Source organism: Nannobrachium achirus (assembly GCF_963921795.1).
Source record: "Nannobrachium achirus genome assembly, chromosome: 2".
In the NCBI taxonomy this organism is placed as follows: domain Eukaryota; kingdom Metazoa; phylum Chordata; class Actinopteri; order Myctophiformes; family Myctophidae; genus Nannobrachium; species Nannobrachium achirus.
In genome coordinates this window covers 72,775,202-72,800,201 of record NC_137811.1, presented here as the reverse complement: position 1 = coordinate 72,800,201, position 25,000 = coordinate 72,775,202, and the positions used below count along the sequence as shown (strand labels likewise).

The following is a 25,000-nucleotide window of genomic DNA, read 5'->3' as shown; positions in this document are numbered from 1 at the left end:
GTAAGGCTGCCAGTAAGGCTGACTAACTGGACTGTGGTGGTGACACATTCCCTCCTCACTAACAACCCCTCTGTGCTGAGAAAGGCTTATTATATATTAGGGTTAGAGCGACCGCCGCAGTGTGGACTCCTGACTCAGCACTGCTGTCAATCACACACTGAGCCACGCTGTGGTGGTTCCGCTGGTCTGATGACTTAACACTGAACCCCCCCCCCCCCTTCTGTTTAATACAGTACAGGGAGGCAGAGAGAGAGAGAGTTATTGGCAGTGCCTAATGCAGCAGCCGTGACTGCATATTGAGCAGTGCTTCTCAAGCTGCTGGTCAGTATAAAAACTGGTCAAAACCTTTGGCCAAATTGACAAATAATATAAGAAAGAGGCATTGAAAAATAGCCGATCAACAAATCGTTTCATGTAATCCGTAAGTTGGGATCACAATCTGTTGCCCCTCATCTTCTGCTATTTACTGTACAACAGAATTATTCAACCTGTTCTGTTGACTGACACTAGTTTTCTCAAATCTTTCTCAAAGGATTTTTGTTTCTACGTTGTGAATATCTAGTGTTTTCAATAACAATCCTAGTTTACAGAAGTTCTCAAAACACTTTTAAGTAGAAAAACATGCTCAGCATGATTCTTCTGTCCTTGCCTGAAACAAACAAACTTTACAGTATTACCCGTATTGCTTCCAAGATCATGGGACTTCCCACACCTGCTGATATGAACAATAAGACCATATTTGGAGCCGTCAAGCTCCTGTTAGGAGCAGTCGTATGTTAGGGAGCGCTTGTTTTGCCACTCCACTTTCACCCCACTACTTCCTAGTGTGGTGGGTCGCACAGTGTGATGAGTCGCAGCCCCAGCCTGAAGCCTCAAAAGTCTAGCATCTGCTCTCGTCCCATAGGGATGTCCCTTTGGAGTGATGGTTAAGATATTGGACTTTCACGTGGGAGACCCGGGTTCGAAGCCGGGTGGGGAGGTTCGGATCAACTCCGTTACACTAGTCGTGTTGTCACAAGAACTTTCAGTACCCAGCCTAAAAATGAGAAAACAAATCATAGTCACAGACTCACGGTGAAGTCCTATCACCGCGCCTCTGTGCCTCTGAAACCAGGGGGCACACTGATTGGTCTAAAATCAACCAATCAGTGAACGGGGTGATGAGGAGATGTCTGAAGGTAAAAACAGAGGAGAGATGTCTACGTCCGCGGTGATGGCTCTTCACCGCGGCTAATGACGTAATGTTGTAGTTTTCTGATTTTAAAAGACTACACCACGGTGATAGCTTATTATTCTTATTATTCTCTCACATTAATTATTGCATGAGGCTGCCTCATACTGCTAGTATAGCCAAAGTACACCTATTTAAGGAGAAAAGAAAATAATAACGATAAAAAGAAATAATAATACATCTTTGTCTATAACATCGCAAAGGTAAGGTGCTTTTGCTGGCACAAAACCCAATAAATAAATAACAACATCTGGCAGTAAAACTGTTAATGACCAAACTAATAGATAAAACAAAAATAAAAAGTACGGCAGAAAATCACAGGTCCTACCCTATTCCTTGAGCTTTTGGGCATGTGGGTCCCCGGCTATTGTCAAAAACAACACTGCCCTGGCGGCCCGACACTGCTGTACGGCAGTGTTAATTTTTTCAGCAAATTTTGATTTAGTCTTAGTCTTTTGAATAACACACCATTTAGTCTTAGCCCTGTCTTAGTCTTCTGAAATTGTTTTTGTCTTAGTCGACTAAATATCAAAACATTTTAGTCTTAGTCTCAGACTTTTAGTCTTCGTCTTTTAGGATACGTTTTTTAGCCTAATATAACCACATAACTCTGAATAAGTCATTGTCTTCTACTGCCTGTCACTTGGTCAAAATAAACCATACATAAAAGATGTATTTGGCTTTAATTTCATTGCAGTTACATACCAATGTAAATTTTTGCAGTCTTAGCCTTAGTCTTAGTCTTTTGAAACTGTTTTAGTCTAGTCTAGTCTTATCGACAAAATATCAAAATCTTGTAGTCTTTTAGTCTTTTAGTCTTAGTCGACAAAATTAACACTGCTGTACGGGGGCGTACGTAGCGTACATGGCGTACACGGCCAACCTCCTGCCAGATAACACAGGAACACGGGAGGCCACAGACACACGGCGAGGTGTCAAGCTGTTCTGCTGCTAAACAACGCCGTCCCGCTCTCTCCTTCCTTACAACCAGGAGCGCCGGGCTGCAAACCTTGTATGTCCAGAACCGGTGTTAACTCGTGGTTCACCGGAGATACCAGGTTTCTGCCCAAACCCTCCTCCTTACACCACTTCAAAGGCCTTGTTGTTTTTGTTTGTCTTCCCGGGGCGAGAGAGAGAGAGAGAGAGAGAGAGAGAGAGAGAGAGAGAGAGAGAGAGAGAGAGACAGCAACAGAAGCTGTCCTCGTTCTCACTGAATTCTAAACGGAAGCAGAGGGAAAACACACCTGTTTTCTTTGCCCCTTTTTTTATAAACATTGTTGTTATTGGCCGGAGTCCCTCAGGGCGCCACACCAGGCTAGGGTTCATGTTGGTTATGAGCTAGACCAGTGGCGTCAGTTCAGAAAAAGCTAAGGTATGGCAACATGACTGGTGTCTTGCACGCGCGCGAAGGCGCGCGTGCAAGACACCAGTCATGTTGCCATACCTTAGCAACAGACATGATACATTTATTTTAAGAACTGCATTTTATTTTTGCCCCACGTTTCTACGGTTTCTTGGGCTGGATATGGCAGCCTGGAACGGTTGTTCAAGTGCAGCTAAACTTGGCATGATGTTAGTAAACGTGCCACAGTTAACAATAATGCATTGCACCCGTGCAGCTGACCTGCGTAACCAAAAAAGTCAGTGCGAAAAAAACAATTCGAAAGGAAAATAAACTAGAAAGGGTGTCACAGCCAGACGCACATGAGCACCCTCCCTGGAAGGTCCTTAGAGGTCAGAGTCAGTACAACTATAGTTCCGTCATCCTAGGTTAGGAAGGCAGTCCTCCTCAATCGACCGTTGTGTGTCTCATTGTACAGTTTAAGGGCAGCCGGTGCAAAAGACTTTCCTAGTTACTCCAATAACTGAAGATCTCCAGCTGGAGGGTTAGGGTGGGGTCAAGGTGGGGTCAGGGCTAGGTACTTACAGTAGACCCTCATGGTGGCGGTGGTCCTCACACCCTGGGGGGCCGCAGGGTTTTGGGCCACACATTCCAGCTGCCTGCCGTTGTCTGAGCTCAGAGCTGTGACCCTGAGAGAAAGAGAGAGAGAGAGAGAGAGAGAGAGAGAGAACAATGACTTCTGAATGTTTCTATCAGAATGAGGATGTTCTGAATGCTAACGTTTCTGTCGGAGGCAAACCAGTTGACAACAAGTTCATGTCTCTTAAGAGCGTACGTGGCGTGTGTGTGTGTGTGTGTGTGTGTGTGTGTGTGTGTGTGTGTGTGTGTGTGTGTGTGTGTGTGTGTGTGTGTCTGTGTGCGCGTGTGTGTGTGTGTGTGTGTGTGTGTGTGTGTGTGTGTGTGTGTGTGTGTGTGTGTGTGTGTGTGTGTGTGTGTGTGTGTGTGTGTGTGCGCGCGCTCGTGTGTGTGCATAACAGACTGTGTCTGAGGCCACCATTAGAGCAGGTTTCTGTTATCTGCTATTTCTGTTGAACTTACTCAAAATATTTCACATTCTTTCACAATTATGTCAAACATTTACAATAAATAACCGATCAACCAGTGCGCTGGGAGCCTAGCTGTGGGTCGGCTGTTTTTGAATCGTCAAAGTACATACCGATGTCTCTGGTTGACATTGGCACATTTCATCTCACTCATGTCACTTTGGCTGCTGACCTCACTCAGCAACGAAATAAAAATAAAACAAACAAAAATTAAAATAAAACAATTCACAGGAGGCAAGCAGTGATCACTCCATGGTGTGCACTGCAATGTAGTTTCAAATGCACTACATTGCAGATGCTTTTTTTTTTAGAGTAAAAAACTAAAAAAGAAGAAGACATGCATGATCTGGGCAGATTGCCCCAGGAAATGTGCCAATATGAACCAGAGACATCGGTAGGGCTAAAGTGATTTAAACCCTTAAATGACACATTTTGCTGAGGACCCCCTTGCACCCCCTCAAGGACCCCTAGGGGTCCCTGGAACACACTTTGAGAACCACTGAGCTAGACGACAGTCTTATCATTGGAATCCTCACAACCTTTAAGGTCTGTTTTAAATCCTCGGAACCTTTCAGGTCTGTTTTAAATCCTCGGAACCTTTCAGGAGTGTTTTAAACTTCAACTTTTAACCAAGAAGTCCTTGACAGAAACATCTTTGTGTTCACGCCGTTCCTTATCGATCTGATTAAAGCTTTCACCGTGTCACAGCCCTTACCACGGAGGCCATTACATTTCTATTCTATTCCTCTTTATGTTGGCATCTAAGGCTGTGAAGAATGTCACCAATAAGGAGTTGAAGCCGCAGAGCAGAGAGAGAATAATGAGAGACCTTGAATGTTCTCTCAGTGATGGAAAAACTACTCAAGTTGTTTGCTTATAAAAGTATAGTACAGCACAATGTTCACTGCATAAGGTCACTTTGCACATGTGGGTGAACACTGTGCTCTAGTGTGTGTGTGTGTGTGTGTGTGTGTGTGTGTGTGTGTGTGTGCGCGTGCGTGCGTGTGTGTGTGTGTGCGTGCGTGCGTGCGTGTGTGTGTGTGTGTGTGTGTGCAGGGACGTGCTGGCCATTGGGAAAAGCGGGACAACTCCCGAACGGCCGGTTCATTCCCGGCCGGTCCAGGCCGGCCATTAGGAAAAAAAATTAAAAAAAATGTCGGCCTTTGTTCCATTTTGGGGGCTGGGCTGCCAACAAAGTAAATCGTCACTGTCGGGCAGAAACCTCGTATCTCCAAGTTTCAAATTTGTACATCTTTTCGCAAAGCAAAGCCCTGCTTCATCATACAAGGCTGTCGCACAAAAGTATTGAAAACAGCCGATCTACTAGATCGGCTGTTTTCACTAGTTTAAATCATTTTTAAAATGATAAATACAAAACAAATGGTTTTGGACATACAAGGTTTCCACCCAACAACGACGAAATATAACTCATGTAATGGCCCACTGGCTTGTCACTTGTCATGATCTTAAATGGCAAAGTAGCAGCAGCGCTATAGAGAGATCTCTCTCTATAGCGCTCAATGAGGGCCTCTCCAACTATTTTTCCCGGGCTGAATCAGGGGCCCAGCACGGCCCTGTGTGTGTGTGCATGTGTGTGTGCATGTGCCCCAGCAGCCCTCATAGAGTGGAGCCCATAAGCCTATCACTTTTACTAGGGGTGTAACGATATAGTAACTGTATCGAAATATCGTTTTGACCTAACAAATCAAAGTATATCGAAATGAAAACAGCTAAAATCGAATTGTATCGTTTTATTTTGTATCGTATCGAATCGGCAGTGCAAAGAACCGATTGTATCGATACTACTTGTGCATTGTAGCATTTTTAAGAGGAAAAAATTAAAAGGAGGGGTTTAATTACTTTTCCTTTCCATATAGCTACACTGTAAGGGTGTAACAATATAGTAACTGTATCGAAATATCGTTTTTAACTTAAAAAGTCGAAGTAGATCGAAATGAAAACAGCTAAAATCGAATCGTATCGTTTTATTTTGTATCGTATCGAATCGGTAGTGCAAAGAATCGATTGTATCGATACTACCTACTTGTGCATTGTATTTAGCATTTTTAAGAAGAAAGAATTAAAAGGAGGGGTTTAATTACTTTTCCTTTCCATATAGCTACACTGGTCTATCGATAAATGTGTGTAATCTCTGGGTTCATGTCAAGGTGCAGGTTTGTCAATATACAATGTCCATGTATTTGGCAGATAATCACTGTGTTTACTTATTTATATCCATAATAATACATGTTTCCCTTAAAAACCTGCACTATCCACACCTTTCACACAGATTTAATTTCTTTGCTGAATAGTTACTATATCGATTTTAAATAATTAAATCGAATCGTATCGTATCGCCATGAATGAACCAATATCGTCCATGTATCGTATCGTCAACCATGTATCGGGATATGTATCGATCGCTAATGTATCGTTACACCCCTAACTTTTACGCATGTTACTTGTAAAATGTTATATGTATAAATATTAATTATTGTAAGCCTAGAACCAAGCCATTCAGGCAGCTGGTGAACCGACCATAAAACATGTGATTCTGTGTCAAAGAATTTAGAATTATTTTATTTATTACTTATTATTAGAAAAGGGCAGAAAAAAGTTACAGTGAGACCTTGAATGCTGTACGAGTGGAACAGCAGCACAGCAGTGTTATCAGAGGGAGATGACAAGGATTATTATCTGGGAAATTGAAGAAGTGAGGCTTAAAGCTAGAAGCACTTGACTGATTGGTTTACTGACTGACTGACTGACTGACTGGCACCGGCGTCAGACGCGGCATCGCAAGGTATCTGCCGACAACAGCCGGGCATGTACCGGCAGCCGCGGCAGGCATCACCGCCCGGCGGTGGTTAGGGATAGGTTTAGGCATAGTTTTACTGAGGTTAGGGTTACGGTTAAGGTTAAATTTAGGCATAGGCTACTGTAGTTTTACTGAGTTTAAGGTTAGGAATAAGGTAAGGTTTAGAGTTAGACATAGTTTTACTGAGGTTAAGGCTATAGGAATAAGTTTAGGTTTAGACATAGTTTTACTGAGGTTAAAGAGGTGGTGCCATAATTTTGTTCTTTTTTTGGTTTTCATGTGTCTGTGAGGTTAGTATTTCCTTAGACCCCTGGTGTGGTTGTTATGAGCAATTATGTATTCCCTTTGTATTTTGGATTTCTTCCTGGAGGCTGACACCTTGTGGGTCAAAAGTGCCGATCCAAAAACAGTGATTAAATGACATCATATAATCATCCCCTCCCCTTTCACCATTCACCCAACACTGTGGGTGTGGCTAACTTCAGCTGGGTCACCACCCACCTGAACAACCATGCATACTTAATGAAATGGTGGGTGTGGCCACATACAAACATAATTTTAACTCTTTCTGTACACTCTTTTGGAAAAAAAAATCCTCCTCCTAGTAAAATCATAATAGCTGATAATCAGGGGGGAAATAAATCATGGCACTGCATCTTTAAGGAGGAATAAGGTTAGGTTTAGAGTGAGATAGTTTTACTGAGGTTAAGGTTAGGAATAAGGTTAGGTTTAGAGTGAGATAGTTTTACTGAGGTTAAGGTTAGGAATAAGGTTAGGTTTAGACATAGTTTTACTGAGGTTAAGGTTAGGAATAAGGTTAAGTTTAGACATAGTTTTACTGAGGTTAAGGTTAGGTTTAGACATAGTTTTACTGAGGTTAAGGTTAGGAATAAGGTTAGGTTTAGACATAGTTTTACTGAGGTTAAGGTTAGGAATAAGGTTAGGTTTAGACATAGTTTTACTGAGGTTAAGGTTAGGAATAAGGTTAGGTTTAGACATAGTTTTACTGAGGTTAGGTTAAGGTTAGGTTTAGACATAGTTTTACTGAGGTTAAGGTTAGGAATAAGGTTAGGTTTAGAGTGAGATAGTTTTACTGAGGTTAAGATTAGGAATAAGGTTAGGTTTAGACATAGTTTTACTGAGGTTAAGGTTAGGAATAAGGTTAGGTTTAGACATAGTTTTACTGAGGTTAAGATTAGGAATAAGGTTAGGTTTAGACATAGTTTTACTGAGGTTAGGTTAGGAATAAGGTTAGGTTTAGACATAGTTTTACTGAGGTTAGGTTAAGGTTAGGTTTAGACATAGTTTTACTGAGGTTAAGGTTAGGAATAAGGTTAGGTTTAGAGTGAGATAGTTTTACTGAGGTTAAGATTAGGAATAAGGTTAGGTTTAGACATAGTTTTACTGAGGTTAAGGTTAGGAATAAGGTTAGGTTCAGACATAGTTTTACTGAGGTTAAGGTTAGGAATAAGGTTAGGTTTAGACATAGTTTTACTGAGGTTAGGTTTATGAATAAGGTTAGGTTTAGAGACATAGTTTTACTGAGGTTAAGGTTAGGTTTAGACATAGTTTTACTGAGGTTAAGGTTAGGTTTAGACATAGTTTTACTGAGGTTAAGATTAGGAATAAGGTGAGGTTTAGACATAGTTTTACTGAGGTTAGGTTTAGGAATAAGGTTAGGTTTAGACATAGTTTTACTGAGGTTAGGTTTATGAATAAGGTTAGGTTTAGACATAGTTTTACTGAGGTTAAGATTATGAATAAGGTTAGGTTTAGACATAGTTTTACTGAGGTTAGGTTTAGGTTTAGAGACATAGTTTTACTGAGGTTAGGTTTAGGTTTAGACATAGTTTTACTGAGGTTAAGATTAGGAATAAGGTTAGGTTTAGACAAAGTTTTACTGAGGTTAGGTTTATGAATAAGGTTAGGTTTAGAGTGAGATAGTTTTACTGTGGTTAAGATTAGGAATAAGGTTAGGTTTAGACATCGTTTTACTGAGGTTAGGTTTAGGAATAAGGTTAGGTTTAGACATAGTTTTACTGAGGTTAGGTTTATGAATAAGGTTAGGTTTAGACATAGTTTTACTGAGGTTAGGTTTAGGTTTAGACATAGTTTTACTGAGGTTAAGGTTAGGTTTAGACATAGTTTTACTGAGGTTAAGGTTAGGTTTAGACATAGTTTTACTGAGGTTAGGTTTAGACATAGTTTTACTGAGGTTAGGTTTAGGTTTAGACATAGTTTTACTGAGGTTAGGTTTATGAATAAGGTTAGGTTTAGACATAGTTTTACTGAGGTTAAGATTATGAATAAGGTTAGGTTTAGACATAGTTTTACTGAGGTTAGGTTTAGGTTTAGAGACATAGTTTTACTGAGGTTAGGTTTAGGTTTAGACATAGTTTTACTGAGGTTAAGATTAGGAATAAGGTTAGGTTTAGACAAAGTTTTACTGAGGTTAGGTTTATGAATAAGGTTAGGTTTAGAGTGAGATAGTTTTACTGTGGTTAAGATTAGGAATAAGGTTAGGTTTAGACATCGTTTTACTGAGGTTAGGTTTAGGAATAAGGTTAGGTTTAGACATAGTTTTACTGAGGTTAGGTTTATGAATAAGGTTAGGTTTAGACATAGTTTTACTGAGGTTAGGTTTAGGTTTAGACAGTTTTACTGAGGTTAAGGTTAGGTTTAGACATAGTTTTACTGAGGTTAAGATTATGAATAAGGTTAGGTTTAGACATAGTTTTAGTGAGGTTAAGATTAGGAATAAGGTTAGGTTCAGACATAGTTTTACTGAGGTTAGGTTTAGACATAGTTTTACTGAGGTTAGGTTTAGGTTTAGACATAGTTTTACTGAGGTTAGGTTTAGGTTTAGACATAGTTTTACTGAGGTTAAGGTTAGGTTTAGACATAGTTTTACTGAGGTTAGGTTTAGACATAGTTTTACTGAGGTTAGGTTTAGGTTTAGACATAGTTTTACTGAGGTTAGGTTTAGGTTTAGACATAGTTTTACTGAGGTTAGGTTTAGGTTTAGACATAGTTTTACTGAGGTTAGGTTTAGGTTTAGAGACATAGTTTTACTGAGGTTAGGTTTAGGTTTAGACATAGTTTTACTGAGGTTAAGATTAGGAATAAGGTTAGGTTTAGACATAGTTTTACTGAGGTTAGGTTAGGAATAAGGTTAGGTTTAGACATAGTTTTACTGAGGTTAGGTTTAGGTACCGTCAGACAATGTCCGCTGCAGAGGTGCTGTGGATTCATTGCCGGCAGTTGCCGCTGCCAGAAAATGCCCTGGCTGGCTGACTGGCTTCTACTGGCTGGATTACACTGATTTTATAGCTACAGGCACCTGAGTGATTGGCTGGCTGCTTGGCGCCCCAGATGGGATCAGAGACTGTCTTCCTGAACCACAAATGTAATTCTGTGTCTCGGACAAGAACAGAACAGGAGAGAGGAGGAAAAAAAGCTAATTGAATGGCGAGGCCTCGGTGAAACTGTCGACCGCGTGCGCGTGTGTGTGTGTGTGTGTGTGTGTGTGTGTGTGTGTGTGTGTGTGTGTGTGTGTGTGTGTGTGTGTGTGTGTGTGTGTGTGTGTGTGTGTGTGCGAGCGTGCGAGCGTGCGTGCGTGCGTGTGTAGAAACGTATTAAACCCACACCCTCAGAGGGATGAGAGAATATACTCTAATCAGAGATTGAGATACTGGAGAGAGAGAGAGAGAGAGAGAGAGAGAGAGAGAGAGAGAGAGAGAGAGCGCAGAGGAACAGCTAACCGTGATAGGAGTAAGACAGATGGTACAGCAGTATGTGCGTGAGTGTGCGTGCGTGCGTGCGTGCGTGCGCGTGTCCGCGTGCGTGTGTGCGTGCGTGCGTGCGTGTGTGTGTGTGCGTGCCCATGTGTGCACTTACGTTACTTGTACATGCGTGTTGTGAAGCTTCTCTGCTGAACCTGATGTGATGTCAACCTCTGCACCTGTTAACATCACTCCATCTGATAGAGAGACACAGAGAGAGAGAGAGAGAGAGAGAGAGAGAGAGAGAGAGAGACAGAGAGACAGAGAGACACAGAGAGAGAGAGAGAGAGCAGGTAAAATACCTACAAGTTCAGTTTTGCTCCGAAGGAATGAATGATCGTCGCAATAACCTCTTTCCCTGTCCTTTGTAGCAGCGTATGAGAGAACACTAAACGATGGATGTAGATAGCCTACTAGTCTGGGGCCTTTTTCCGTATTAATCAGTCTAAAAGTGCAAAATTTTGCACAGATGTAGCCCAGAGCATGCTCTAATGATTTAGCTAGGGCGCCCGAGCCGACGACCTTCGGGGTCGCCACAGCGGCCAAATCAAGTTGGGCTCCACTGACTTTCTATACTACAGGAAGAAAAACTAGGGGTTTGTCATGATTCTGAATCCATTGCAAGCATTTGTTTTGCACACAAAACATTCCATTCCTACATCTCCGAGTAGTATAGTGTATAGTAAGTCAATGGGAGCCCAACTTGATTTGGCCAGCTGTGCCGACCCTGAAGGTCGCCGACCTGAGCCGCACATCACTGATACAGACGTATAAATCCTCCTGCATGGATTCAGCAGAACAAGAGAGAGAGAGAATAGCCATGCCCAGACTGACCTTTATAGACAGTGACCCCGGCCTCCGGCTTGGCGTCGGGTGCGAGGCAGGTGACGGTGTAGTGTCTCCCTGCCACCCAGGGGGGCGCCATGGGCGCCTGCAGGACGGGCGAGGCAGGAGGGACTGAGGAGAGAGGAGAGGAGGACATAACACATTCCATAAAAGGTGTTTTCTTTGAAAATGTGTGAAAATCTGTTGAAACATTTATGAAATGTCTTGTTAATTTTTTTTAAATAATCTTTTTATTCCACGATTCGTGTAATCCATTTTTCACCCAGTGCCAATTGCCTAAGCTGTAATCCTGGTCGCTGCTCTCCCTCTGCCAACCTGGGGAGAGCACCGAACTGAGCTCATGCTTCCTTCAGTGCATGAGGCCGTTTCTTATCACCTGACAGGGGGGAGCTTCCCCGATTGGACGCAGCATGTGGAAGGAACACGTTATTCCAACCAGTTCCTTTCGCCTCCATCAGGCGCCCCGGCTGACCAGGGGGAGGCAGTATAGTGACCAGGATTACTGCATGTTTTTTGTGAGGGTATCTACCCTAGGAGACACGGGGAGAACATGCAAACTCCACATAGAAAGGCCCTTTCACCAACCCCACCTAGGGTGTGGGCACTGATCACGCGGAGGAGGGAACACGACCCCAGCCCCCACAGCGGGAATCGAACCCCGGACCTTCTAGCTGTGAAGCGACAGTGCTACCGACCGTGCCACCGTGCCGCTATGAAATGATAATTTCAACAATGTAGTTTAATGTCACGTGCGTCATAATAGTGAGAGGAGTCACGGGTGTATTGTGATTAAATGTATGTATTAATGGCGACAAAAAAGTCCATATCTTACGATCATATACTGTACTATTCTTTTTTAAACAAGGAAACAAACACATGTCATTAGTTGCGTTTCCATAAAGCCTCTTAATGCGCATTAAGGGTTTTGCAATCTTTTTTATGGAAACACTTCAAAATTCGAATAAACTTTCATTATCCGCAAAAACCTTTATCCGCTTGGAGGTGGTGGATTTTGAGGTTTATCGAATAAACTAAATGCTCATTAGCAAATGGAAACACGAAGCAAATACGCTTTGAATGAAAATGCATTGAACTTGCATGATATCGATTTGGCTAAAGGGAGCTACCAACTTGTTAGTGCCGTGTCCTCTACTACTGTACCTTGCATTGGATGTTTATTTTAGGGCTCTGTTGTGTGCAAGCCTCATCCGTCACATCATCCAAGTAAATCCTGTCTAACCCTTTCGTCATCACACCGTGTTGCGTGCCAACGTGGCCGATCTACAAGCTCACAGCAGCTCACATCCGCGACGCTGCAGGAGTGTGGAGTGTGCAGGGAGGCAGTCTCGGATTTGGTCTGAAAAAATCTGCCCCATCCCAGCTCTGTGCACTGTGTGCAAGGCCACAGGAAGTATTTACAGCAGGTCGGTCAGACGGACCCAGGCATGGTCTCCCGAGAATCGCATTTCATCAGTTTAATGGAAACAGGCTAAATTTGCTTTGTCTTAATGGGCATTTCTGATAATTCGCTTCCCTAATTCGAATAAGTTCATGGAAACATGACTATGGTCTCTCTGTCACCGCAGAACCATCAGTGAACCAACCTGACAGCTTCAGGTCGTTACCCAGTGAACAGCGCTACGCTGGTTCAGGGGCGTCAATTGGGTATGGCAGGGGTATGCAGCTGCCATACCCTGGGTCCAGTGGGGAAAATAAAAGTTACTTTTAAATATAAATCCATGAATGTCTGTTTGTCTATCTGTTCTGGATATTATGTTGTTAAATTACAGTAAAATAACTACAAATGCAAAATTTAACATAATGGTCACTTTAACAAGGTTATATTATATTATAATTATACTCTCCACATTTGTATTCTCCCCATCTTGACAGAATGGTATATTCCCAGGTTCTGCAGGTCAGCTGCACAGGAGCAATGCATTATTGTTAATTGTGGCACGTTTACTAATATGCTAAGTTTAGCTGCACTTGAAAAATCATTCCAGGCGGCCATATCCAGCCCAAGAAACCGGTGTAAAAAACTGCCAAAAGTGTTTTTTTTTAGTTTTTTTTTAGACATTGTGAAAATAGCCGATTGCGAGGCGTTGTGAGCATGTAGATCGGCTATTTTCACAATAGAACCTTGTTATCCAAAATGTAATGCCTCTTTTCCATGAGGACCCCCATCTTTGCCATACCCTAGCTTTTGCTGAACTGACGCCACTGAGAGCTTCAGGTCGTTACCCAGTGAACAGCGCTACGCTGGTTGTTCCTGGGTGTTTGTTTCCCCTGCCAACATCACTGTCACGCTTCTGATGACTGAATACACACTGATGTGTTAGAAAGAACTCTGTATGGTTTACTTTATATAGAGTACACTATATGTTCTGTAGACCAGTGGTTCTCAACCTGTGGGTCGGGACCCCCAGGGGGGTCGCCAAGTTATTTTGGGGGGTCCCCCCAGATGATTAGCTTAATGTGTTTCTCACTCAACAGTAAACAGACCTACATAAAGTTTAAGTGTATATGAGGGTGGGGGCACGGTGGTGCAGTGGTTAGCGCTTCGCCTCACAGCTAGAAGGTCCTGGGTTCGATTCCCGCCGGGGGACGCTGTGGGCGCTGGCGGCGTGTTCCTCCTCCGCGTCATCAGCGCCCACACCCTAGGTGGGGTTGGCGATAGGGCCTTTCTGTGTGGAGTTTGCATGTTCTCCCTGTGTCTCCTAGGGTTGATACCCTCACAAAAAACATGCACGTAATCCTGGTCTCAATAATGCCTCCCCCTGGCCAGCCAGGGCGCCTGATGGAGGGGAAAGGAACTGGTTGGAATAACGTGTTCCTTCCACGCGCTACGTCCAAACCAGGGAAATCTCCACTGTCAGGTGAAAAGAAGCAACTTGGACTCCTCATGCATAGAAGGAAGCATGAGGTCAGTCCGTTGTCTCCCCAGACGCGGCAGAGGGAGAGCAGAGCCCAGGATTACATAGGCAATTAGCACTGGGTGAAAAAATGGGTTACAAAATTGTGGGATAAAAATTTTAGAAAAAAAAAAAAAAAAAAAAGTGTATATGAGGGTATCTGCACATTTCTAAAGTGGCAATTTAAGGACTTTAAAAAAAAAATATGACAAATTAAACATTGGCCAAAATGTCAAAAATTATAGGCCGAAATTGTGAAAATATCCGATCTACATGCTCCCAACGCCTTACAACGCAATTTTCTACAATAGAACCGTGTTACACAGAATGTAATGCCTCAACTCTTAGTGCTCATCAGGGTGTTGAGTTCAAACCTGATTATGTTGGGGGTTGGGGCCTGAAAAGGTTGAGGACCACTGCAGCAGAGAAGAACAGAGGCAGACACAGACAGACCTGTCTGCCCAGAGAGGACAGGCTGTGGTCAAGGAGTGGTGGAGACAGAGATGAGAGAAGAATACTACCCTAAACTCACTAAAATACATACACATAAGAGAAGAATAGGCCTACTACCCTAAACTCACTAAAATACAAACACACAAGAGAAGAATAGGCCTACTACCCTAAACTCACTAAAATACAAACACATAAGAGAAGAATAGGCCTACTACCCTACACTCACTAAAATACAAACACATAAGAGAAGAATAGGCCTACTACCCTAAACTCACTAAAATACAAACACACAAGAGAAGAATAGGCCTACTACCCTAAACTCACTAAAATACAAACACATAAGAGAAGAATAGGCCTACTACCCTAAACTCACTAAAATACAAACACACAAGAGAAGAATAGGCCTACTACCCTAAACTCACTAAAATTGCAAACACAAAGATACAGCTTGACTCTATCCAGGCAGTCCCTATACTTATTAGGTGAGAAAGCCAAACGTTCAAGGTTGGCAGCAAAATATGTAGCAGCCTGTCACACAATGAGGGACAACGGGTGAACAGTTTAAGTGTTGAACACAGTTAATATGTATATCAATAGTAGAGAGAGAGAGAGAGAGAGAGAGAGAGAGAGAGAGAGAGAGAGAGAGAGACCGCTTGCAGCTATCTTTGTCTATCAGGCGGATTAGTGTCCAGCCTTATCAATGAGAAACCAAATGCCACACGAGCACGCACGCACGCACGCACGCACGCACACACGCACGCACGCACGCACACACACAGCAATGCAGTGCAGCCAACAGAACCAGCCATTCCGGACAGCCAGGCGGTGTCCCTGTGGCCACCACCAGGGGTCAGGGTTGCAGCAGCATCCTGTTGGCTGGACTGTACTGCTGATGACACAGATGATCTGAAGACTGAGATAATAATAATAATAATAATAGTAATAATAATTAATGTTATTTACAACACACTTTACATTCGTGCAAATCTCAAAGTGCTACAGGGTTAAAAGCATGGCATAAAAACAACAATAGGCGATGTATCCATAACAGGGGACCTCATGTTAAACTAAAAACAGCGTAAGATGAAAAAGGAAGCAAAACAGGACACAGACAAAAAAACAATGTCCAGGGAAAATTAAGGAAACGCTTTGTTAAAAAGGTAGGTTTTTAGTCGGTTTTTATAAAAAAAACACCAGAGTAGACTGTGGTGCTCTCAGGTGTTCAGGGAGGCTTGGGGCTGTGAAGCAGAAAGCCCGGTGGTGTGGAGGTTGGTGTCGGGGATGAGGAGTTTAAGAAACACAGGATAAGATGTTGGTTTCCTTTGTGCAGGCACGTGCGTGCGTGTGTGTGTGTGTGTGTGTGTGTGCAGGGCCGTGCTGGGCCCCTGATTCAGCCCGGGAAAAAGAGTTGTAGAGGCCCTCATTGCGCGCTATAGACAACATGCCTGGCCACGCCCCCTACTTCCGACCGGAAGCCCTTTTTTGGGCTTGATCGTAGCGCGATTTCCTGTTTACGTTCATCTGATCTGATTCTCCTCTTAACTAATGAGACGGGATTGTTTTACTTTGTAATTTTACTTTGTAACTTATGTTAACAATGTCACTTAATGGCAACACTCATCCACTCTGCTGATAAATAAATGAGTTGTGACGATACACACCCGTTCTGCCGTCATTCAATGTTATGAGTTGGAGGGAAAAAAAAGAGATCTCAATTGAAACAATGCCATAGGCTTTCTTGGGCGTATGCTTTTAGTTGACCTTGTACTAGTGTACTGTCATGAAACTACCTTTTTTCATATGCAAACTTCTTAAAAAATAACGCTATTTAAATTGTTTCAAAAGCTTTATACCCTGTATATATATATAAAATGTCACAATGCGACATAGCTTTTTACACAATGCTGTACTCCCTCCAACTGCATGTCATATTATATGTTCGCCATTTTAAACTGTTTTTATTTTATTTGACACTTGCTTTGGCAATATAAACATGTCTTCTCATGCCAATAAAGCTCCTTTGAATTGAATTGATATAGGCCTACAAATAAACAGATTTGTGTATTTGAAAGCAAGCTTCTAGCTAGCAAACCTTTTCCCTTCAGAACGCTGGTTGATCATGTCAAACGTCATCTTCTCCATTCTCCACTCTTCTGGGATGTCACCATGAAGTCACAGTTGGCTTGTGTTGTGTGATATGCATTAATGTTTTTACAAATAGGCCTGTCAACAACTCAACCCACTCCAGAATAGACATAATACACATTAGCCCACCTATTATGTGCATCCTATGCTGTGTTCATTTCACTATATCACTGTAAATCATCGATTTAATCCTAATCAAGGCAATATAAATATCCATTCATATTTAATGCTCATTTAATCATTAAATCCTAAACTGTCACGTCAAAACAATGAATACATTTGGCTTTAATAGATACAAAAACAAACTGGATTAATTGAAAATGACAAGTGTTTAAAAGCATTCCTTCAAAGCATCATTGGGAACATTCCTTATCTCAATAACACAATATACAGTACAACATTTGAAACCCTCAACAGTTAAAAAAAAAGGCATGGACAAGTCAAAGAAAAGTGTGTATAAATATTTTATTGCAATAAATATGATGAGGAGATCTCGACCCTCACATCTGGCTTCATTGGTCCTGCATGGACGTACAGTACAGGTCTGAAAGACAGAAAACAATTGCATTCACAGATACAACACAACAGCGAAGAGCTTTTATTTCAATTATAATCAATGTTGTGTTGTCACAAGTGAAAATAACTTTTACTTAGTTGTAACAAGAGTAGTAGTCACCATACAGTAAAAGATCGTAGCTAACAATGCTAATTAGCTAGCATGAGAGTTTTACCTTGTTGTTGTTGTTGTTGTTGTTGTGAGTCGTGCTGCTTCTCTGGGGAGTTTGCTGAGTTTAGGATATGTTAAGGATGTCATCAATACTATTAACTGGTGTAGATAGAATAAAAACATCGAAGATAGCGGTGGCTTGCATATCAAGAGACCATGACCGCACCGCACCATCTAGCTGACAGCTGGAAAAAAAACCTCCGTTGGTTTAACCCTTTCAGTTCATTGTCATAATCTTTTACTGCAGCGCTGGGCAGTGTTGCCAAAATTTGTGAGAGAAATAAGCGAAACAAGCCAACTCTTGCAATATAAATAAGCAAAAAAACAAGATAGTTTAGGTAAATAAATTGACTTGGCAACACGTTTATATGCATGCCTGACAGAGAGAACCCGGAAGTTCCCTTTCGACTTGGGGGCGGGGCCTCCCTCCAGCAATCGGCCAGGAATGTTGTCTATAGAGAGATCTCTCTCTATAGCGCTGCTGCTGCTGCTACTCAAAGATTTGCCATTTCAGATCATGACAAGTGAAAAGCCAGTGGGCCAATTACATGAGTTATATTTCGTCATTGTCGGGTGGAAACCTTGTATGTCCAAAACCGTTTGTTTTGTATTTATCATTTTGAAAATGATTTAAACTAGTGAAAACAGCCTATCTACAGTAGACACACACACACACACACACACACACACACACACACACACACACACACACACACACACACACACACACACACACACACACACACACACACACACACACACACACACAGCACAGAGCACAGTAATAAGATGCATGTCTGTCTGTCTGTCTGTCTGTCTCTCTCTCTCTCTCTCTCTCTCTCTCTCTCTCTCTCTCTCTCTCTGGTTTCACTGCAGAGGTGTATGTGTGGGGGGGGGGGTGGGGGTGGGTGGGGGGAGCATCCAACCAGCAGCTAACCTCCATCTTACATCCAACCATCCATCCATATGGCTTTCACTCAGGCATGAAAACCATGTGACCCCAATCAGGACTAAAAGTCTCTAAAACACTCCCCCCCCCCCCCCCCCCCCCCCCCACACACACACACACACACACACCCACACAACCCTCTCGCCTGGATTGGGAGTAAGAAGTGGAGCAGGTGTCGGAGACACACATGCGCGCACGCACGCATGCACGCACGCATACATGTACGCACGCACACACACACACACGCACACGCACACACACACACACTAAGCTGGGATACCCGACCGAAAACCTGCGGGCCCTTCAGTACCCAAGGGTTCGGGCTCGGGGCCAGGGCCGGTTCCTGGCATAGGCAACATAAGCGGTCGCTTAGGGCCACAACCATAAGGGGGCCACATCACAGGGAGAAGACTGCAACGCGTTTTGAGCTTGTAGATCAGCTATTTTTCACTATATGCATTGTGGAGTGAGTGTGAAGCGGCCCTCTCGACATGTGGCCAAGACCCACAGGTTAATATCGGAATACTGATATATTATTGATTTCAGCTGTTACCCACTTTAATTACTTCAGTCTATAGTAGTAGCATAATGACCAGTGCTATAGTCTTTTTTGTCAATGTATTTGCATTTCATAAGGTTAACATACGAACATATAAATGTATTTGAAATTAAATAATAATGTTACTTTTCAGGATTCCAGTTAAAAAAAAATAGCTAAAAAGAATACAGGATTCCAATTTAAAACAATTTGAAAATAATGGATCACCGCAATGCTTGTAGATCATTTTTTTTTTACAATATGCATTGTGGCCCTCTGGAGTGATTGTGAAATATAGTGGCCCTCTCCATCATCTAAGTTGCCCACTCCTACCCTATCCAAATGCTACTTATTATTTTAATGCGCAATAAAATTTAGATCTCACACAACAGAACTGAAAATATGCCACATACTGTAGAGTTGAATAGGCCTACAAGTTGCAATTTGAGACCAAAAGAACACAGGATGAAGGTGTGTGATGTTTTGTATGAATCTGATTCAAATCAATTGTTGTTTTTTCTTGTTATAACATTACACTCATGTTTTTGGACAAATTAAACAGTGTCTAGAAATAGATAATGTATTATAATAGTTATATCTTGGTTTTGAAATGTTTTTCATTAGAGCATAGGCCTACATGTTTCTGTTTTAATAGCTTTTAACCAGAGAGAATGATCTAATAATGTTTTACCTCCATTGTAAACTTTATTGTGTGTTATAGGTAGAACTGTCTGATCTGTGCCAAAATGCAGATTTCTATGCATTTCTGGGGTTTTGACCGCCCCTCAAAACCCCCATTTTTTTCGGCCGCCCGCCTTGAGGGCGGCCAGGATGTATCCCTAATTTGAATCTCTGGGAGTTGGCAACCCTATGTGTAGTTAGTAGATACATGCTTGAGTGCTAACAACAGACACCACATGTTCTACTAGATAGAAGAAGACATTTTTATTTATAACTTTGGTTTTGGCGATTCAAAGACAGTTAATAAGTGCGCGCGTCCGTCAGTGGGGGGCCACCTAAAATAATCTTGCTTAGGGCCACCTGAACCCTAGAACCGGCCCTGCTCGGGGCGGACGCATTTATTTGAAAACTAGTTACTAGTTACTTTGCAGATGTAAATAATTATATGACACATACATCAATCCACTTTAGCCCTATTTTATACCTTGGCTATTTGAAAATAGCCGATCTGCAAGCTCACAACTTGTGACAGAGTATTTCTATATTACAGTATTGATACTTTTACTTAAGTAAAATATGTGAGTACTTTATCCACCACTGACTTTGGATGGCAGCGTGGTCTCCGGCACTCCAGGACAGGGGCGTCAATTGGGTATGGCAGGGGTATGCAGCTGCCATACCCTGGGTCCAGGGGGGGAAATAAAAGTTACTTTTAAATATAAATCCATGAATGTCTCTTTGTCTATCTGTTCTGGTTATTATGTTGTTAAATTACAGTAAAATAACTACAAATGCAAAATGTAACAAAATGTCACTTTAACAAGGTATTATAATTATATTCTCCACACTTATATTCTCCCCATCTTGACAGAATGGTATATTCCCAGGTTCCGCAGGTCAGCTGCACAGGTGCAATGCACTTGAACAACCATTCCAGGCTGCCATATCCAGCCCAAGAAACCGTATAAACGGGGGGGAAAATTAAATTGATTGATTGATTGAAGACTTTATTAGAAGTTTGCATAGGAAAAGGTACAGTTTCATGGCGGTACAGTTCACTTGTACAAGGTCTACTAAAAGGAGATCCTAGAAAAGACTAAGCTTATTTTCCACAAGAAACCATTAAAGTATGTCATATAACATTGAATGACAGACGAATAGAACACAGTATGTAGATATAGTCAGGAAAAAATGAAATGAAAGAACAAAATACAGTAAGTCAATACAAACAGTAAGTATATACAAAGAAGGGGCAGGGAAGGGTAGGGCTGGGCTGGGCTAGGTTTGTTTTTACCAGTTGTGAATGTCCTTCTTAAAGGCCCACTTCACCTCTGGGACAACCCTATCTTATTTTATTCTTTTTTGGGACACGATCAACACAATCCTGAGTTATTTTTTGTGTTCAATCTGTGTTTTTAGATATTTTAGTATTTCAGCATGTACTAGTGATGCATTTTGCATCATCAGTGATGCGTTTTGCATCATATGATGCAAAATGCATCACTAGTACATGCTGAAATACTAAAATATCTCAAAAAGCAGATTGAACACAAAAAATAACTCAGGATTGTGTTGATCGTGTCCCAAACAACAATAAAATAAGATAGGGTTGTCCCAGAGGTGAAGTGGCCCTTTAAAATAAATGTATCATGCCTATTGCTAAGGTATGGCAACATGACTGGTGTCTACACCAGTCATGTTGCCATACCTTAGCTTTTTCTGAACTGACGCCACTGCACCAGGACGTCCAGCCTCCGGTTGTTACACGTCGTTCCAATGAACTGCAGCGGAGGATGAGGCTTTTTATATATGTGGTGTTAAGACTTCACCTGGTATTTCTGAGCCAATCATTTCATCAGCTTTTCCCCTTTTTTTAGGAATTAAACAGAAAATCACACCCGTGTGAACTGAGCGGTGGTTTACCCCCCCCCCCGCCCCCCCCTTCCCCCCTGTGTGTGTGTGTGTGTGCCTGGTCTGAACAACAGCGCCCCTCCCTTAACATGTGTGGTCATAAAAGGTACTGCAGGCCTGCAGGCTACATACAGACACACACGCACACACACACGCATACACACACGGCCACGTATAGGAGACGGTGTAACCACCGCTCAAAAATAGACACATACACTGGTAGGATAGGGACCCTGCGCAAGCTCCACGCGGAAGACCCAACACTGCAAACGATTCCCTGATCTAAAAAAAAAAAAAAAAAAAAAAAAAACGTCTAGCCTAAATTGTCTCATATCAAGCAAATAAAAATGCCAATGGGGTCAATTAAGTCGCAAGTTGAGAGGGATTATTTGAAAACTCCAGGACACACGTGCACATCTTTTGAGACGGACAGGGAACGGCCTGTAAGTCTGAATTGATGGAGATTCGTTGTTTTTGTTTTAGTCTAAACCAATGTGTGACTGATTAAAGTTAACAGGAGACCAAAATCATATTTAAAGGAGTAGTTCACCCACAAAAAGACTTTTTTTCCCTATTACTCATGCCATGGAGACTTGAGTTCAATAAGTTAAAAAAAAGTACCCCCATTGATTCCGGATGGGGACCCAAATGCATTCGGGTCCCCATCCGTAAATCAATGGGGGTAAAGTTCAATGGGGGTAAAGTTTTCTACAATCTTTTTTTTTTTTTTGTCTTAGGAATGCGATAAACACGTTTCTTGTTATTGAACTGAAGTCTCCATGAGTAATGAATAGAAAAAAAGTCATTTTGGGGTGAACTACTCCTTTAAGCAGCCCCCCACCCCCCTTTCATGGAGCACTACAACAGTCCATCCTAAACTCAAACAAAAGTAACATTTTATAATAAAGTGTGTGTTTGTCACTGAGTGATCCTGCTGCTCAGCAGTTGTTCCATAATTCATAAACTGAAGCTCCTTATTGTATTGTTAAACAACAAAACTCATTACCGAGGCAACGCAAAATATCACCGCTGACCCTAAACTAACACACACACGCACACGCACACACACACACACACACACACACACACACACACACACACACACACACACACACACACACACACGCGCAAGCCATCCATGGTAACTGAATGATTCCACAGTAAAGTTTGGTGGAAGGTCCTCCCGGTGTAGGCTCCTCACTGGCAGCTACAACGGTACGTCCTCCCGGTGGGGGCTCCTCACTGGCAGCTACAACAGTACGTCCACCCGGTGGAGGCTCCTCACTGGCAGCTACAACAGTACGTCCTCCCGGTGGGGGCTCCTCACTGGCAGCTACAACGGTACGTCCTCCCGGTGGGGGCTCCTCACTGGCAGCTACAACAGTACGTCCTCCCGGTGGGGGCTCCTCACTGGCAGCTACAACAGTACGTCCTCCCGGTGTAGGCTCCTCACTGGCAGCTACAACGGTACGTCCTCCCGGTGGGGGCTCCTCACTGGCAGCTACAACGGTACGTCCTCCCGGTGTAGGCTCCTCACTGGCAGCTACAACGGTACGTCCTCCCGGTGGGGGCTCCTCACTGGCAGCTACAACGGTACGTCCTCCCTGTGGGGGCTCCTCACTGGCAGCTACAACAGTATGTCCTCCCGGTGGGGGCTCCTCACTGGCAGCTACAACAGTACGTCCTCCCGGTGGGGGCTCCTCACTGGCAGCTACAACAGTACGTCCTCCCGGTGGGGGCTCCTCACTGGCAGCTACAACAGTACGTCCTCCCGGTGGAGGCTCCTCACTGGCAGCTACAGCGGTACGTCCTCCCGGTGTAGGCTCCTCACTGGCAGCTACAACAGTACGTCCTCCCGGTGTAGGCTCCTCACTGGCAGCTACAGCGGTACGTCCTCCCGGTGGGGGCTCCTCACTGGCAGCTACAGCGGTACGTCCTCCAGGTGTAGGCTCCTCACTGGCAGCTACAACAGTACATCCTCCCGGTGGGGACTCCTCACTGGCAGCTACAACAGTACGTCCTCCCGGTGGAGGCTCCTCACTGGCAGCTACAACGGTACGTCCTCCCGGTGGGGGCTCCTCACTGGCAGCTACAACAGTACGTCCTCCCGGTGGGGGCTCCTCACTGGCAGCTACAACGGTACGTCCTCCCGGTGTAGGGTCCTCACTGACAGCTACAACGGTACGTCCTCCCGGTGTAGGCTCCTCACTGGCAGCTACAACAGTACGTCCTCCCGGTGTAGGCTCCTCACTGGCAGCTACAACAGTACGTCCTCCCGGTGTAGGCTCCTCACTGGCAGCTACAACAGTATGTCCTCCCGGTGTAGGCTCCTCACTGGCAGCTACAACGGTACGTCCTCCCGGTGGAGGGTCCTCACTGGCAGCTACAACAGTACGTCCTCCCGGTGGGGACATTAAATGTCTGTCTGTGGTTCTGGATTACCCAGGTTGGTCTGCGTAGCGCGGTAAACACAAGCAACGACTCCTAAAAACCAGACAGACGTTTATTCAGTCCCGTCTCACTTCTGTCCAGAGGCCATCCATCTTGAATTAGACCGTCTCTCCCCACCCCCCTCCCCGTCTCCCCCGCACACCTCCCCCCTCCCCCGCTAAAACCAATTAGACGAGCGCCGCGCTCGCTCTGGTTTGTTTTTCCGCGTCCCTCCGTCTCCTCATAAAGACTTTATGGTGTTTTGATTTGATGTGGGGAGTGATGGGCGCTGGTCAGTCTGACGGACGGACGGACGGACGGACAGAGAGGAGAGGAGAGGAGAGGAGAGGAGAGGAGAGGAGAGGAGAGGAGAGGAGAGGAGAGGGCTCCTCTTCAGAGAAAGAGTAAAAATCGAATGATTTCCCTGCAGATGATCATTACCAGATGTAATCATGTGGTTATGATGAGTCATGTCTCTGAGTCTCTGGGACATGTGGACATTAAAAACACCGTGGTGCAAAGAAAGTGAAACTATAAGGCTATACGTAGGCCAATGCACGAAGACGATGCACTGAGTTGTTTTCCAAAACGTTTACTGTACATACGGAATCGTCTCAACAAATGTGTGTGTCCACTGAGAACGCAACACAACCACTGTGTGTATATCATCACTGTCGGACAGAAGCCTCGTATCTCCAGGTTTCAAATGTGTATGTTTTTTTCCGCAAAGTAAAGCACTGCTTCATCATACAAGGCCGTCGCACAAAAGTAGTGAAAACAGCAGATCTACAAGCACACAACGCCTCGCGGTGCGAGGCGTTGTGTGCTTGTAGATCGGCTGTTTTCACTGGTTTAGATCATGTTTAAAATGATAAATACAAAACGAACGGTCTTGGACATACAAGGTTTCCACCCGACAACGACGGGCCTGTGGGTGGCGCTGTGGAGCTGCCACAAAGCAGTGAAAAGAGAGCGACGTGTCGTTTGTCCACTTGTTGCCGACTGTGGTAGTGTAGTAGGGAGTAGAGATCTCAAATTCTGCCCGAACCCGACCATACCCGGACCCGACCCGACATTTAGGCTAGGGTAGGGCCTAAAATGTGCATGCTAATTATTTGGGCCGGGTAGG

The 25,000-nt window shown here is 43.5% G+C and overlaps 1 protein-coding gene across 1 annotated transcript in view; it reads right to left on the bottom strand.

The window, feature by feature from the left end:
* Positions 1 to 25,000, bottom strand: part of nphs1 (NPHS1 adhesion molecule, nephrin) — a gene marked incomplete at both ends in the record, with an annotated part of 157,936 nt that overhangs the window by 100,569 nt on the left and 32,367 nt on the right. Inside the window, 6 exons of the mRNA XM_080744253.1 lie at positions 1 to 31; positions 1,032 to 1,036; positions 2,088 to 2,117; positions 3,155 to 3,262; positions 10,392 to 10,455; positions 11,111 to 11,233. The exon at positions 1 to 31 is cut by the window's left edge and continues 953 nt beyond it. Coding sequence (XP_080600379.1) covers positions 1 to 31; positions 1,032 to 1,036; positions 2,088 to 2,117; positions 3,155 to 3,262; positions 10,392 to 10,455; positions 11,111 to 11,233 — 361 coding nt within the window. The remainder of the gene's footprint in view (positions 32 to 1,031; positions 1,037 to 2,087; positions 2,118 to 3,154; positions 3,263 to 10,391; positions 10,456 to 11,110; positions 11,234 to 25,000) is intronic.